Here is a 17,676-nt window from a genome sequence, read left to right on the forward strand (position 1 = left end):
GGTTTGGTGAACAAATACAGATGAGTGAGTGTAACAAAATCTGTCAAGATTATCTCCTATTTCAAAATTAAAAGAAAGAACATCAGGTCTTTAGGTTATATTGCATATCACTTAACACTGGATCAGATTACAGGTGTATGATAAATAATCAGCTGTAACACACACACACACACACACACACACACACACACACACACACACACACACACACACACACACACACACACACACACACACACACACACACACACACACACACACACACACACGCACACTGTGCTTTTCAAAATGGTTCACTAGTTGTGAGGACACAGACAGGGTGAAGAGAGCATGTTAGCCAAGGTTAGAGATAAAGTGTGTGTGCCTGTGATGATGTCATGCATGATGTCATCAAGGTGGAAACTCATGGCCTGTGGCAACACATTCAGACCGACATGTATAACAGACTGAACGTACTGAAGCGTGTCTGTACAAGAGATTTGTGCTGTCATATCACCAAACCCTTCATGAGTTTCAGAGCTGAAGATCAACAAACATCTGTATGTGTGTCTCTCTCTGTGTGTGTGTGCCTGTGAGGATGATGATGTCATGCATGATGTCATCAAGGTGGCAGCGTGTTCGCAATGGAAACTCATGGCCTGTGGCAACACATTCCGACCGACCTGTATAACAGACTGAACATAATGAAGCGTGTGCGTGTGTCTGTACCTTGAACCACATTTTGGGGACATCTATGTACTGAGTAAAGTGTATTTATAACTGGCTGTGTAGTCTTTATGTGAGCATTTGTACGGTTCTTTGGTGAATAGTGGGTATAAGAAAATTACAGGTCATACAGTGATAGATTTATTTGAGTAAGATGTGTTTATGTAGGGTGTGTGTCAGTAACGTGAAGCACATATTTAAGTGTTCAGGGGTGGTTTGGTCTCTTAAAATAACCTTGCACAGCACGAAAGCTCTCAAACACATTGGCCACGTCCACACTGCATCTACTCTATATAGCAGGGATCTTTAACTGTGTTACTGGAAAGATGTACCCTTCTGCATATTTTTGTTGTAACCCGCTCACAAACACACCTGCCTCTAATTGTTAACTTACCCTGTACAACTTGATTATTTGGTTAAGATGTGGATTTGATGTCACTGGCTCAATCCGCTCCCTAGCTCCTAAGGTTGTGAATATTGTGTATGCAGGTTCAGGACACTGTTAACTTATTTTCCTGTGACGTGGCTGTTTAAGCGCATTGTGATAATTCACAGCTGTTATTAATTAACAACCGGCAAAACCAACATCTCTCTTACTTCATTTTTAAACCCTTGTTAAAGTTTATTATGAAAAAAACTTGTATTATTTTCTGACATTTGTGCCTACATATATATTACATTTAAATATTAAGTAGATTGTGGTCCCTTTCTGTCTAGCAATGTGTGTTTATATTAAAACTAATACAAAAGTTTGTCTTTATGAAAGTTCTGCTGCATTTCATGAAGTTTATTAAGTTGGCTTGCGTGATTTTTGATTTAAGAGCTTAAGCAAAGGTCACCTGATTTCCGGTAAGGGAACATAGGGACCATCAATGATAACAGTTTTTGCGTTGCATTGTGGGAAGTTTTAGGGAACCAACGATCCAGTGCACTTGAATGATTTTGCGATTGAGACAGAGGGAATAAAAAACTTATATTTAATGTCACGTGTAATGATGTGATTGTTGGTGTTTTATTATGACCTTACCAAATGATTTTAGAGACAAAGTTAATCTTTTCTTATGTTTCAGTTGACTTGGTCTTGTATGAATGAAATAGCTGACCAGAGGATCTAAAAGTGCATCTGCCAAGTGCTGAGACTTTCTATTTAAATAATCTTTTATTTGACATGTCTTATATATGTGTATTGTCTCTTGTAGTGTGTATGTTTGTTTAAACTAGCATCGTGTGTAAAAATATGTGTTGGTCTGAACAGGTCGTTTATAGTAAAGCGTAACCCTTCAGCTTGTGTTTTACAGAAAACAGTAGCTCATTATTATATTCTGCCCTTCTGTTTCCTCTCCTACTGTGAACTTACTTAAAAATTCATGATAGACCTGCTGCTCACGGTTAGAGAACTGCACAGCTCGACATTAGGTAAAAAAACTTGCCAAAATCAACTCTGCTGAGTAAATACACTGATGATGACGTATGTAGCTAAAGATGTCCTGCCATTCAGTACTGTACAAAAATTGAACAGATCAAAGACATTTTTATGATCTGATTCAGTGTGAAGATATACAACATCCTTCATAGAGCAGCAGGTATCTGCTTTATAACTCCAGTGAACACACACACACACACACACACACACACACACACACACACACACTGGAGATGGGGATTAGAATGGTGACAGAATGACATCACTGCTGTGATCAGAAACGATGATGTCATCCTCCACAGTAATGATCTCTGATATCACACATCAGCTCGTACTAAACATGTACTGCTTTCAACCCAAATCCAGATTAAACATTCAACAGCACATAATCCAGAGAGAGAGAGAGGACGCTGTAATCCTGCTCAGTTTCTGTCTCATGAAAAGAAGATTTAATTTCCTGAGAGCAAGCTACAGTAGGCCTATGCATGATAATGCACACAACTTTAACAAAAGAATTGAGTTTCACTCAAGGGTTAAATCGCTTTCGTTCCTCTTTGTTAATTTCCACACCAGGTTTAAATGTGGTCTTTAACTAATGATCAATGCCGTGTGAAGAGAAAAACACAGTTTCATTGGCTTGTTTTGATGTCTTATGTTTACAATGAGATTTATACAGTATATAACTACTGTATAGATGCAGTCAGAAATGATGATTAAATGCAAGTTATTAAGATATGGACTCATATGAGTGTAAACGAGGAGAGAGTTAATCTGTTTAATGTGACTGTACTGAGCACCAGATGGCACGATTAACCTGCCTCCCATTAATCCTCTGCATTTCTGACAAAGACATTTCCTAACACTCCATACAGTACATGTACATAAGGACATTAAAGTCAAACTATGCTCATGTCGTAGTTGATGGTGTAATGGGCAGCTCTCCAATGTGGTGCTTTCGCACTTTCCAGTACCCCTCTCTCCTCCCTGTGTTTTTCTGTCATCTCCTAAACTTACTGTTAAATAGTGGCAAAAAATATAAGTTAAAAAGAAGAAATTATGCTAATGTAGACTGTGGCATTTCAGTTTTTACTAAATGGCCAGAAAAAAATCTCTTGCACAAGTACATTAGCAATCTTGTCTGAACTGTTGAGAGTAGTGGTGCTGTTTTTAAAATATTGATACAATTGATACATCTTCATGAACTCTTCATAATGTGCTTATCAACACAGCACGTTCCAATCGATTCTGATACACTTTTGAAGGTAGTGTGACAGATCATACTTGATCCGTTATCAATCAAAAAGAAATGCACGTGATTCGAGGAATACTTTTGAGAGTAAAAGTTAAGTGGTATACTTGACTTTCCTGAAGCACTCAAACAATCAGCAGTGCTGCATTCAGAGTAACTTAAATCACTTTTCTTCCACATTCTGGATTAAACGGCTGCTGATCCTCTTGACCTTGTAAGCATGCCTAACACAAAATAGAGAGTATTATTCACTTGAGCAGACTTATTCAAAAATGAACCACTTCAAATTAATTTAAAATTGTTGAGCCCACCGACAATAAAACCACAACAGATCACATCATGATAAAAGTGTGTTGATGCTAACAGTGTCTCTTCCACAAACATAGGATTACTGAAAAGATGATAAAAGGGACGACACATTGTGATAAAGATCATAATTCTTGTCCAAGTGCAGGTATTTGATGTGTCAGGAAAGCTTGCTTAAGTGCTTCTTCTTGTGCTGTATACTTCCATAAACATTAACAGAACATTTTTAATGCATAAAAGCTTCTTGTAGTGCATAAAGGGTCTTCAGACTGTAAAAACTTCAGAAAGACATGCCTCTTTTTAAGGCATTACTGCGACATTTGTTTTTCAAGTATTTTCAATTTACTTTTCCAATTTTCAACACAAAGTCATGGTAACACTTTGTCCCCTGCTTCAGGGCCGGTTCTAGATATTTGGAGGCCCTAGGCAAAATTTATGTTGGAGGCCACTCACACCCCTCTAATTTTCAGAATAATCTGAGAAAGTGTTTTCCTACCCTGTAAGAAATCAAAGCAACTGTAAACCTCCGTCACCACAACGAAAGGCCCGCCTCTCCCCTCATTCGATTGGACAATGGAAAGACGCAAATAACGTTGGGCGCTTTTTCACTCAGCGCTCCTTCAAAAGCGCGTGCTGCTGCCGGCGGCAAAAAACGCAAGACATTCGGCGCACATAAACAGCGCGCAAACGCTCCCTGCCCATAGAATATCATTCAAAAAAGGGGTCTACAACTGTCATAAACGCGTTTGGTGTGATCAGCCCCTTCCTGAACCAATATACTGTATAAAGTTATCTATTAGACTATGGATATATTCATATGTATTTCAAAACCTTTTTATACCTTAAATATCCACAATAACGCCAGGTTTTTTTTTGCTGTTTGACTTTAAATACAAACTTTTTTAACTTGACTATTTTGATAGTCAGCTCCCCACGCAATGCTATCGTGCACACCCATTCAAAGTGTCTAAACAGAGTCAGCAGCGCTCAAGTTTGATCTGTCCTGAAATGATGTTGATAAACAGAACAAAGCTAAGATTATTTTTAAAATGCATTATTTTAAAATACCTGCATCATATGCTGAACTGTCTTTGCATGCCGCTCAGCTGCAGAGATTTGAATGCTGTTCATCTAGGCTTCTTTAACTTCATGAGGTGCTGCAAGAACCGACAGGTGGATGATATCAAAGCACCGCGAGAGCGTTTTGAGAAATCATACAGAGGAGTTTGCTTATCAATCGTTCTCACGTTACTTTGATGTCAAGCGCCTGTGGTTCTTGCGGCTGCGGCGCCGCATAAAATCTAACTCACCTTAAAACTGTATTTATTGCTGTCGGACTAGCTCAAATGGATTTAGCAGTTATGGAGGCCCCCCTCCAAGCTTGAGGCCCTAGGCATTTGCCTACTCTGCCTATAGCTAGCGCCGGCCCTGCCCTGCTTACACTTCCCCTTCATGAGTTGATGTTCTTAAAGATCAACTTTTATTGATTTGACAGGGTGAATGTTTCCTGAATCTGTGGACACAGCTTTAAAAACTTTAATGTCAACGAAACAAATAAACATAAGATAGAATAGTATTTCTCATGATGTGTTTGTTTCATTAAATGTGCTTTTTTGTGTGCTCGGCTCATAGATAAATAAAAAAACACATCTGCATAGGGAAAGAAAGATAGCAGTTTGGAAATGCAGTGAATGGATATTTGTTGTGTGTAAAGAATACACTCTTAAAAAATAAAGATGCTTCACGATGGCATAGATAAACCTTTTTTGGCCGAATGGTTTCATAAAGAACCTTTAAAGGCGGAGTCCATGATGTTTGAAAGCCAATGTTGATATTTGAAATCACCTAAACAAACACATTTTTGTGAAGAAGTCACTGTAAAAATTACAACTTTAAATGTAATATTAATCTTATCATTAATGTTATTAACAGTAGTGAGTAAATACACTGCATGCTCCAAAATGCGATAGCGATGTCCAATTCAAGAACGATCTGACTATTTTCAATGAACCTGAATCGTTCTTGAAAAAAATGTTTATTAACTATAAATAATGTTAAAACGATGATATTCATTCCCACTGCCATAGCAGTTTCAAATGACGCTAACAAACATTTGCAGTGTTTTAAAAGTGTAACATATTCTTTTTTATTTTGGCATTTGCATTTCAAACGCCACGTTGTTTAAGACATGCTTTTTTTGTTGTTAAATCAATACTCTCCTCCCATTAATGTTGCGTCTGAAAGGAAAACGGCTACAAATGCATATGCAATAGACCCTTTTACTGTTTGTACACAATGATGACGTAGCAACGTATGTGCGCGCATCTTGGCAACGGAAGTATGGCAAGAATCAGCAGTGAAGCAACACAGACAGAGAAAGTTACTGTAAAAAGTTGACTTTATCAAATGGTATCGGGCTACCAGATCCGTGTGTACTATAGTGGAGTATATATTTATAATATAAATATAAGATATATAATAAAAATATACAAATATCAGTGCAACCGTAAACGCAACAACCAGGCATTTTGATGCTGGAAAACTGCTTTGATAAACTTTGTGAGTTGCGTTAAAACGTTAGAACCACTGGGGAACAACACCACTTCCGTTGCCAAAATGCACGCGCAACTATCTGATCATGTGGGCTGTAAAAGGATCTATAAGGTAAGTCGCAAAAATAACAATTTCAGCGCCAATTATCTACTGCATTTTGTAACCAACATGATGTTTGCGCAAGTGAAATCTGTTAGTTAATCTGGCCCTTAATGTTTTGATAGTGTGACAAGTTTTGGTGATAAAAGGTTTGATTATTTGCAGATCGATGTATATTAAATGTCTGCATCCACTAATCTTTAACAATGACTGGATGACAATTCATAATAATATCAGACTGAGCTCTAACCTAAGCTCTGTCTCTGGTTTCAAACCTTACGACAAATAAACATGCTTTATCAGTCAGTGCTTTTTTTCTTTAATGTTTAACCTCCTAAGACCAGGTGTGTCTTTTTATTGTTTGTTCATATTATTTCACAGTGCATTAACTAACGTTAACAAGATTTTTAAAAAGTATTAGTAATTGTTGAAATTAACATGAACAAAGATTGGTTACACTTTATTTTAAGGCGTCACTGTTACATAGTAATTATATACTTAAGTACTAAGTTATAATCATCCACAACATGTGCTTACTATAGGGTTGGGGTTAGGATTAGGGTTTGGATTAGGATTAGTTGCATGTAATTATGCATAATTAACTGTTATTACTATAATAATTACACGTAACATGTGTAACAAAGACACTGTAAAATAAAGTGTTACCCAAAGATTAATAAATGCTGTATAAGTGCAGATCATTATTAGTTCATGTTAACTAGTGTAGTTAACTAATGTTAACTAATGAACTTTATTGTAAAGTGTTACCGAAATCTGAAATGCAAGCCAAACCAAAGCTCGGGACTAAGGAGGTTAAAAATAATTAATTAATATGACTAATTATTTGTCTTTAAAACACAACTTTGGTTTAGTTTCGATGAAGGGGTACAGGAGCCTTACTGATAGGGCTGTGGGGGTACTTAGGGCTAAAAAGGTTGAAAACCACTAGATTAGATTATAAAAATGGTAGATTATAAGAAATTTTTTGCTATGAAGAATCTGTGAAGCACCTTTATTTATTTTAAGAATTTAAACTTAAAGAGTTGCATCAGCTTCTCTTTGTCAAAGCCTTTTTTTAACACATTTGTGTAAATGAGAGTGGCACCTGTTGTGTAGGAGACCAGGCTGAGTATTAGAAACATTGTGTGTGTGTTTATCCACATGTTGTTTGTCTTGACCTGTTGGAATGTGTTACTGTTGTAGATGTGTGAGAAGTTCACAGAGAAACAGTATAGCATTTAAATTCCAATGCGCTCGTCTCATCTCGTCTCAGCTCAGGAATTCAGGAATCTGCTTAATAAAGCCTCTTTTCTTTACAGGCCATCTCCTCCCAATGTTTTCTTCACTCTTTTTCCTTTTATCCCTCTCTCTCCATCGACCCACCCCCGCTCCTTTCTGAAAGGTCACCCCTCCCTCAGTCCTGCAGTTTGCTCCGCCCCCTTCTCACCCCTCTCCTGCCCCTGTGCTGTGATCTGATTGGTCAGCAGTGAGAGAGAGAGGGCTCAGTTCTTCTCGTGCTGCTCCGTGTCTTCCCGGGACCCCACCCTCCGTTCCCGTCTGATGCCATCTTTCCATTAGCGTGTACAGGGAGACGTCTCATGAGGGTGGATATAGCACAGGTTCGGCTGTGAATCTGTCGGTCGGGTTGGTTTGGATTGATTAGGGTTGGGTTAATCCTGTGGTTCTGCTGACGGTTCTCCTGCCGCAGTCTCTGTGTTTAGGATGCAGTGAGAGATGGTGCACCAGGACAAATATTCCCATCAGGTACGATCAGGCTGTTTTTCGGACGTGGATGTTGAATTGCTAGCTGAGTGAAAACCTTTTAGAAAGAAAAATAACTAACTAGATTTTGTTCATATCTAGTTTTAGTATGGCTGTGTTTCCTGACTGGCATTGTGACCAAATGATGAGTAAATGTAGACTTTGACTCATTACTCAGCCGTGTTTGTTTCTAGTGAGAAATATTTGAACAAAACTCATGATATAAAACACTGAAACTTCATTTCAGTGATTGTGGTTGAATGCAGGTGCAGCTGTGCGTGTGTGTGTGTGTGTGTGTGTGTGTGTGTGTGTGTGTGTGTGTGTGTGTGTGTGTGTGTGTGTGTGTGTGTGTGTGTGTGTGTGTGTGTGTGTGTGTGTGTGTGTGCGCGTGTGTGAGAGAGAGAGAGAGAGAGACCTCATGTGAAATGTCTCACTGTCTCAATAACACATCAAACACACATGCACACACCTCAACATATCTAGATGTTGTGTTTATATTGTAAAAATATATTTGATGTTAAATGGTGCTGCTGATAGATAAGAACCCACAGTGGAGTGATAATATTGTCAGTATAGCACGGCATCAAGAGTCTTGAGATTTTTTAAGGAAATATTTGGAAAACTCACATTTCAAGTGAAATATAATATTGTTAATGAAAGGTGTCGTCCTCCTCTATAGTAAATTGAGGCTAACAGTTGCTCTCTATGGAGGTTGTTGATATGGACAGGTGTAACATCACAGCTGATAATATATCATGTATTTTAACAGCTAAAGCACTGAACTGACCAATCAGCATCCACAACCAAAGTTATGCATATTTTACTATTTTTAGAAAGCTTTAACATCTCTTACAGGGTACCTATTATGCAAAATTCACTTTTACAAGGTGTTTGGGCATAAATGTTTATTGGCAATGTGTGAATACAACAGCTCTACAATGAAAAACATCCATCCACTCTTTCTTTTTTAATCCCCATTAACACAAATAGAACTCATTACATGCTGTTTTGATTCTCTGGTTAATGTGACATCACACTGATAAAGCCCATAGACAGCCACTGACTGACTGATTAATTTTACCCCAAACTTTTCTAAATGTGTTGTTAGCATGGTGTAGCACTAACTCATCTAAAGATACAAACAGGAATCAGATCTATTTTTAACCAAAAACAATAGCTCATTTGCATTTAAAGGTACACAAAACAGCGCTTTATTGCTCCCACTCAAATAGAGGCATTATGGACATATATAAAATAAATTATCTATGGGGTATTTTGAGCTGCAACTTCACAGACACATTCAAGGCACACCTGAGACTTATATTACATCTTGTGCAAATGGGCATAATATGTGTCCTTTAACTCTGTATTATAACAGAATTGTGTCTACGCCCTGCAAAAGCATTTTTATAGAGCATATGTGTGTGTGTGTGTGTGTGTGTGTGTGTGTGTGTGTGTGTGTGTGTGTGTGTGTGTGTTTGAGGATTTATTCAGAAAGGGAGATAAATCTTTAAAGATCTTCTAAATATGTTTAAGCGAAAGAAAAAAACTTGCAAGAATTTGAGTGATTGTTGTTTAAAACGCGGAAACATTTTGTTTATATAACAGGGTGTTGTGAGATGTAATGTCATGGGTTCATACTGTTTTTAAATGATATAATGTTATCACAGTGATTCTTTAGACAACACATCAAAACTACCAGCAGAATTTATCTGATCGTATTATATATTATTGAATTTCAAACAAACAATAAGAGGGTTGAAGTAATGCAGAAAAGTCTGGTAGACAGTGAGCGTTGTTCTTACATGAAACTGTGGCCGAGCTCTGACAGGAAACTGAAGATGAAGGTGGACGGAAGGAAACTGACAGACAGGAAAAGAGAGAGAGAAAGAGAGATAGAGAGAGAAAGAAAATGGTCACTTTAACTTATTTAGGATTTAAAGGGAATAAAGAGCAGATATATGACACAATAACAGGATGTCAGCTGAAGACAATGCAGGTATGTGTGTGTGTCTGTGTGTTTTGGGGCCAATCCTCCAGGGGCCCCTCTATTAGGCTGGTATCCAGGCAACGGCCCACATGGAGACCACTGGTGCCGGTCTGTCTCTGTCTCTGCCTGAACACACACACACACACACATTATTTACACCTCACTGCAAAACACACAAACACACACACATTTTTATTATGCTCTATTTGTTGATTAATGTAAATTTAATCAGTGAATAAATGAAGAGTAACTAAATACAAAAAAATCATATTTAGTAAATATTTGAATGTATTATCTGTGTGTCTGTGTGTGTTTTATGAGTCAGGGTGATGTGTAAGATGTGATGTCATCTCCAGCTGTGTGCTGTCTTTACTGCTGCTAGTGTAGACAGAACAATTATAATAAATATAATAAAAGTAAATATAACAAAACCTCTCTGTTTACATGAACAACTCACAAAAATATCAAATTAGAGGCAATATGCGTGCATTAAAATATTCAAAAATCACTAGCAGAGTGTAATATATTTTGTTCATTTGTACTTCCATTATCCCAAATGTTTTTAAAAATGTTTGAATACAGAGAATTCACTGTTCATAGGGTCACTTGTAAATGCCATTATGTCCAGGTTATCCTTTGGTTTCTGTTTTTACTGCCATAGAAACCTTAGGTTTGTTTTAATTCATGTGTCACTGCACAGATCGATCGCATCAAAGTATCGCAAGTATGATTTGAAAGCAGTGTTGTTGCATCACTCGATCTCACTGCATTGTCAAACAACATTTTAGCATCAGTACTAGAAATTTGCAATCCTTAATTTTTCTTCCAAACAACTTATTTAGCAGTTCCTATTAAATAATTTAAGTGAAGGAAAGTGAAAGTGACATCTAGTATAACAGACAGATTTGTCACATTTTACTTTCATGTTGAAAATCTATATTTCACATCTCCTTGTTCTGAGAATTACTCATCAAAAGTTTGAAATCGTCTATCAAGAAGATTAAAAGATGCTTTCAAGATGGTTTCAACCACTACTACTAGATTCAGGTGTGTCACATGTTTCTGACTGTGTGAATATATTCTCTACACCGGATCTGCTGTCAACTTCTCTACTGGAGGTTTATATACAATAGGGTCTTCCACCTGTGCCTCACAAGAAAATCTGGCTTCAATAACTCTGACCATCTTGAAACTTTTTGTCTTCCCAGTAATCCTGATATACAATTTTAACTGTAGCGTTATATATATATATATATATATATATATATATATATATATATATATATATATATATATATATATATATATATATATATATATATATATATATATATATATATATATATACTTCCTGTAACTTTGGTAAGGCATCAGACATGTCTTCCACCAGATTAAGCAGTCTGGGGTAAATAGGGTTACAGTACATTTAATCACTGTAAGACAAAAAATCTAAAAAGCAAAAAAAAAAGTTTATAGTCCATACACAATAAAGAAACTGATCTCAAATTCTTTAAAAGAAGTACATTTTACCTGAGAGTTGTATTGGTTGTCGTGGTTCCAGTCACACTGCTTATTTGTGGATTTAATGATGAAATATACTCACCGGCCACTTTATTAGGTACTAATTTATTGGACTCCTTTGGCCTTCAGAACAGGCCTTAAAAGATTACTACCCTTTCTTGGAGTAAAAATGTTTTGAGGCAACATTCCAAGATTCCAAGAAAGGTCAAGTATGACTAGGGGTGTCACGATTCTCCAAATCCTCGATTCGATTACATTTTCGCTTCTAAGGTCACAATTCAATTTGATTCTCGATTTTTACTTTTTTTGAAAGACAAAAAATGCTATGACATTATTATTTATTAATATTATAGTTTCACATTAACATGCACATTGCGTGCTTTTCCTCGCATGGGGGTTTGTGGACTTCACTTTACTTGTAGAGAGAGAATTCCTTCTTGCACGCACATGGACTTAATGCGCGCGTCTTGGACTCATCTGAAATAAATCCAGGGCGTCATAAGCAGCGGCGCTTCTCTCTGTCTCACGTGCACGCGCTTTCACATCTATCCGAAGTATAAACATAAACTAAAGTAGTAATCCTTACGTATTTGTTCAGTTTTATGCGTTTCATGCGAGCTGAGGCAAACTATCCCTTTTGTTATATAACATGCTGCATCTTGGCGCCTCTCTTACTCTCGTGCACGTGCAGAGAGCTGTTCTCTGTCCGAGGTCAGATCACTAGGTAGTTATCCTGTTTATGTTATGTATTTTAAAGAGTAGTATTAATACACGTTTTCTATTTTAAATCAAAATCGTGACACCCTTAAGTATGACATATGCAAAACTATGGCCCCGTGTTTACAAGTGTGGAGTAAAGGAACGTTCCGATGTTGTTGTATGTGGAATGATACTAATTTTTAATGTCTTTGTGTCAGTTTATTGTTGAAAATGGTCGGCAAATGGTTTCACATTTGTGCTGCGTGACCTTTCGACGTGATTACGCATTACATGAGGTTGTGCTGGCGCATCACACGGCTGGTGCAAGACGAGAAGTTTTTACAATTGCATATTTTACAATTTTCTTGCTGAAAATGGCAATAGTTTTGCTAGATAAGATGCTTATGCTTTGGTTGGGATTGTTTAGAGTCCTGAAGCTGCGTTAAAACTGCAATTTTAAACTGCATTGAAATTGTAAACTGTTGGGGTCCAATAAAGTTTATTAAATTGAGAAAAATCTTGGAATGTTTTCCTCAAAAAACTTAATTTCTTTTCGACTGAACAAAGAAAGACATCAATATTTTGAAGTAAAAAAAAAATAAGTCTTTGTGGCATAGATCAAACAAGGTGTCAGAAACATTCCTCAGAGATTTTGGTCCATATTGACATGATAGCATCACGCAGTTGCTGCAGACCCATGATGTGAATTTCCTATTCCACCACATCCCAAAGGTGCTCGATTGGATTAAAATCTGGTGACTTTGGAGGCCATTGAAGTACAGTGAACTCCTTGTCATGTTCAAGAAACCAGTTTGAGATGATTTAAGGGTTTGTGACACACAGTGCATTATTTTGCTGGAAGTAGCCTTCACACTGTGGTCATAAAGTGATGGACGTGGTCAGAATCAATACTCAGGTAGGCTGTGGCGTTTAAACAATGCTCAAATTGGTACTAATTGTAAAAAAATCTCACACATCGTTCATAGAAGACATTATAGATCCATGCTTTCATGTTGTTTATGGCAAATTCTGACTATCTGAATGTGGCAGCTAAAATCAGGCCAGCCAGCGTTTTTTCAATCTTCTATTGTCCAATTTTTGTGAGGCTGTGCGAATTGTATCCTCAGTTTCCTGTTTTTAGCTGACAGGAGTTGCACGCAGTGTGGTCTTCTGCTGCTGTAGCCCATCTGCTTCAAGGTTCGATGTGTTGTGTGTTCAGAGATGATATTCTGCATTGCTTGATTATAATGAATGGTTATTTGAGTCACTGTTGCTTTTCTATCATCTCAAACCAGTCTGCTTTTTCTCCTCTGACATGAACATGGCTTTTTCCTCCACACAACTGCTGCTCACTGGATATTTGCTCTTCTTGGACCATTCTCTGTAAACCCTTTAGATGGTTGTGCATGAAAATCCCAATAGATCACCAGTTTTTGAAATACTCAGACCAGCCTATCTGGCACCAACAACCATGTCTCATGTCCCAAGTCACTTAAAGTCTCCCCCTTAGATGTTACACAGGATTTCCGGGTGACTCATTCTCTAATGGTCCACCCAGAACAACACAAAGCAGAAAAGTGTGTGTGCACAACATAAAGTCTTTATGTTACCTAATAAAGTGTCCAGGGGTGTACATTTGTCTATTGTGCCATATCAGGTCAAATGCTTTTTTAAATCAACATAATACATTTACATTGTCTTTTTAGACATCATTTTTGTGGTGAATGTGTTGCTTGACCAACGTCTGTAGTAAATATGGATGCTGTGGTGGTTTGGTAGAAATCCAATCTGGCTTTTACTCAAGACATTGTGTTTGAAAAGGAAGGCCTGAACAGAAACTCTTCCCCACATTTCTGTTCACACAAATGCCTCTGTAGTTGAAGTTTTTCCTGTAGTAGGTTTATTATAGCCATACTCAAAGTCTCAGGAAAGTTTGTAGAAGCAGATTAAAAAGTTTAAATATGGCTGTGTTTCAGTATGTCTCTTCTAATGTTGTCTAAACAGCATGTGTAATGGTTCTTTTAATTCTAACTCTTTCTCCACCATTGACAAGTTATCTTGTCAATTAAGAGAAAACGTTTCCCTGCCAATGACGCTTCCCTGGCGGGAATCTATATTTCCGCCATTATCCACTTTGGTTGCACTCTTACCTAACTTATGGCGCTTTTCCATTGCATAGTACCCCACGGTTTGGTTTAGTTTGGGTCGGGTCAGCTTACTTTTGGGAGCTTTTCCATTGGGTGCAGTACGTAGTACCCGATACTTTTTTTCGTACCACCTCGGTTGGGGTTCCAAGTGACCTGAGCTGATACAAAATGTGACGGTAAAACACAGTAGATCACTGATTGGTCAATCGTCACTAAGCATCATCACTATAATGTAACGATTAGAGAGATAGAGGCAGGCCCGGATTGGCCATAGGGAGAACCGGGAGGATTCCCGGTGGGCCGGTCTGTTTTTTTGGCCACGAGGGCCGGTGTTGTCATGCCACCGGGATGACGCGTATTTGCGGGTGAGAGATGTCCCCGCCGCTTTATGCACAAGTTGATTGTGTCCCGAGTCCCGACCACTTATTGGAAGAATTCTTGCATTAGGGTTCATTGACATCTAAAACGCATGGGAAACGCAGGACGTGCCGCTGTCTTCTGGTTTTCAAAGCGCTTACTTGAACACGAGTTTTGTTTCAGACGCGTCTATATTGAGTGCGCTTGCCGGCCGCGCGTCTATATTTTAAATAAACTTGAGCGCGTCTTTTAACAAACGGGCTGGTCTCTAAAAGGAAAAGAATTTACAAAACGTATTTTTTTATCCAAGTCATAGATGAACTCTCTATGAATAGTCATTATTCATCGTTTATTGCAAGGAACAAAAATCTATTTGATGCAAAACTCATTAGTTTATTTGAAAAAAGTCGTTTCAAAAGTATATCCATTATGTTTTCTTTTTTCACAATGTACCTTAGCCTACGTTATTTAGCAATAGACATGATCTAAGTACTAAAAAAATAAGATACAGATTTTTTCCATTTGTTTCCAATGCATACTTGATAAATCTTGCTTGTGTATTGTATATCAGGGGTTTCCAAACGTTATCAACCCAACAGTTAATCTCAAGACTCCCCATTTTTTAGAAATAGAAATATAGAGGAAAACACAAACACATTTGTTTCCTTTAGTTTTTGAATAAGTTTACTTTAGTAATATTATGGTCTTATGGTAGGGATGCATGATTATGGCAAAAAATATAATTGTTTACTGCATTTGCACGGAATATGAAATTATTTGAAAAATACAGTGAATTGCAAGGCTGCAGAGAACAGTGCACTACTGCAGACTTATACTACTGAGGGTTTAAAGATATTATTTTAATAGTCAGTCGTGAACTAAAGTGGGCCGGTCTAAGGCATGAAACTCCAGGGCTGAAAATGAGTCCCACTCCGGCCCTGGATAGAGGTAACCTTAGTGATAAACGCGATGTGCAAACTTCTATTGGCGCTTTTCCATTGCATAGTACCCCACGGTTTAGTTTAGTTTGGGTCGGGTCAGCTTACTTTTGGGAGCTTTTCCATTGGGTGCAGTACGTAGTACCCGATACTTTTTTTCGTACCACCTCGGTTGGGGTTCCAAGCGACCCGAGCTGATACCAAACGTGACGCGAAAACACTGTAGGTCACTGATTGGTCTGAGAGAATCGTCACGTCATCGCTATAATGTAAATATTAGCTTTAGCTTACTGCTAGCTTGCGCTGTCTCAAGCAAACATGTTGTTATCTGTGTTCTGCTATAAGTTTCCAAACACCCTTTTAGTGATGAAAAACATCCGCAGGTTGAGAATCCGGGAAACCATAACAGTTTTTTCCAGACTTGCAGTTTGTGGCGGCACATTCGCGACGTGCACTTCCGCATTATATATGCTTAAATGCAACTTGAATGAGGCTCAGCAGAGCGCCGTCGACTGACGCCACGGGTCGGGTGTTTGAACAGAAACTGTCATGTGAGACAGAGGTAGTTATAAACGCGATGTGCAAACATCTATTTGTGGTGGCCAATTTTAATTTTGTGGCAGACTGAGAAATAAATGAATGTATGGGAATGTACAACAACGCTCTCACTTGTATGATGTCACAGCAGTAGGCAGCGTAAATATAACGACACGCCTATAATCCCTCCCACTCCGAAGTGATACTAAACTCAATGGAAAAGCTAACCACGCCAAAGTGAGGTGAGCTGACCCGACCCAAACTAAACTAAACCGTGGGGTACTATGCAATGGAAAAGCACCATATTTGTGGTGGCCAATTTTAATTTTGTGGCGGACTGAGAACTAAATAAATGTGAATTTACAACAATGCTCTCACTTGTATGATGTCACAGCAGTATACAGCGCAAATATAATGACACGCCTATAATCTCTCCCACTGCGAAGTGATACCAAACTCGATGGAAAAGCTAACCACGCCAAAGTGAGGTGAGCTGACCCGACCCAAACTAAACTAAACCTATTTTTGTAGGTTTTTCAAATTATATGTAAGACTATCTGATGATAGTCCCTGAACATTCTTTCCATAAATCAGTGTTTTATATGTGTTTGTCCTGGCTTTGACTTTTCCATGTTCACCCAGAATTGATACTCTCTGTGGGGCATAAAGGTTTAAGTTAGATGATGGGCAGAGTCATGCAAGCAATAGTCACACAAGAACTACACCAAATACTTACCATAATGTTGTCTGTGTGTGCATGTGTGTGTGTGTAATAAATACGATGTTCACAGAATGCATCAAGCAGTTTTGCCTCAGACATTATTGATATGTTGATGATGTTAAGATGTCTTTGATTTGACTGGAAACTGCTTTGCAGATATCAGCAGTGATATTCACAGATGTTCATGTGATTGTGTGTTAAAATACAAAGAATACTTGACTTCAGATGTAAATGAGATGTTAAGGTGTTTTGTGACCTCAGGTTGTGTTAACAGCTGTGAGCTACTGCTGGTTAAACAGTGAAGTGTTAAAGTTTTTTAACTGGTTAAGTGTGGCTTTGTTTGTATGTGGGAGTGATTATGCTGGCATGTGTTTTACCGGGACAATTCCATAGACACAATGTATTTTACTTAAACTGTACCCGAGTCCCTAACCCCCACCATCACAAAAACCTGTTGGCAGTCTTAAAAAAAACTTCCACTTAGTATGTTTTTTTAAGGAATTCAGTTTACGCCGAACCGGGAAACTTCCTTATAGCATTATAAACATGTCATTATACACCACTCATGCACACAGACACACACACACTTGAAATCGTACAGCCAATTATTTTGTGTTTATCTATGTTTATGTGCTTCATTCTGTCCTGTGTGATTTTTAAAGAATGTGGC

At 38.0% G+C, this 17,676-nt stretch overlaps 1 protein-coding gene across 3 annotated transcripts in view; it reads left to right on the forward strand.

Moving 5' to 3' along the window:
* Positions 1 to 17,676, forward strand: part of schip1 (schwannomin interacting protein 1) — a 42,592-nt gene that overhangs the window by 13,551 nt on the left and 11,365 nt on the right. The window contains exon 1 of one of the 3 annotated variants that reach the window (XM_065281695.1): positions 7,826 to 8,099. The exons of the other annotated variants lie outside the window; for them this stretch is intronic. Within the exon in view, the coding sequence (XP_065137767.1) occupies positions 8,070 to 8,099 (30 nt within the window). The 5' untranslated portion in view covers positions 7,826 to 8,069. Of the gene's footprint in view, positions 1 to 7,825; positions 8,100 to 17,676 lie in introns of those variants that run through there. 3 annotated transcript variants of the gene reach the window in all.

This window comes from Paramisgurnus dabryanus, chromosome 8 (genome assembly GCF_030506205.2).
Source record: "Paramisgurnus dabryanus chromosome 8, PD_genome_1.1, whole genome shotgun sequence".
Lineage (NCBI taxonomy): Eukaryota > Metazoa > Chordata > Actinopteri > Cypriniformes > Cobitidae > Paramisgurnus > Paramisgurnus dabryanus.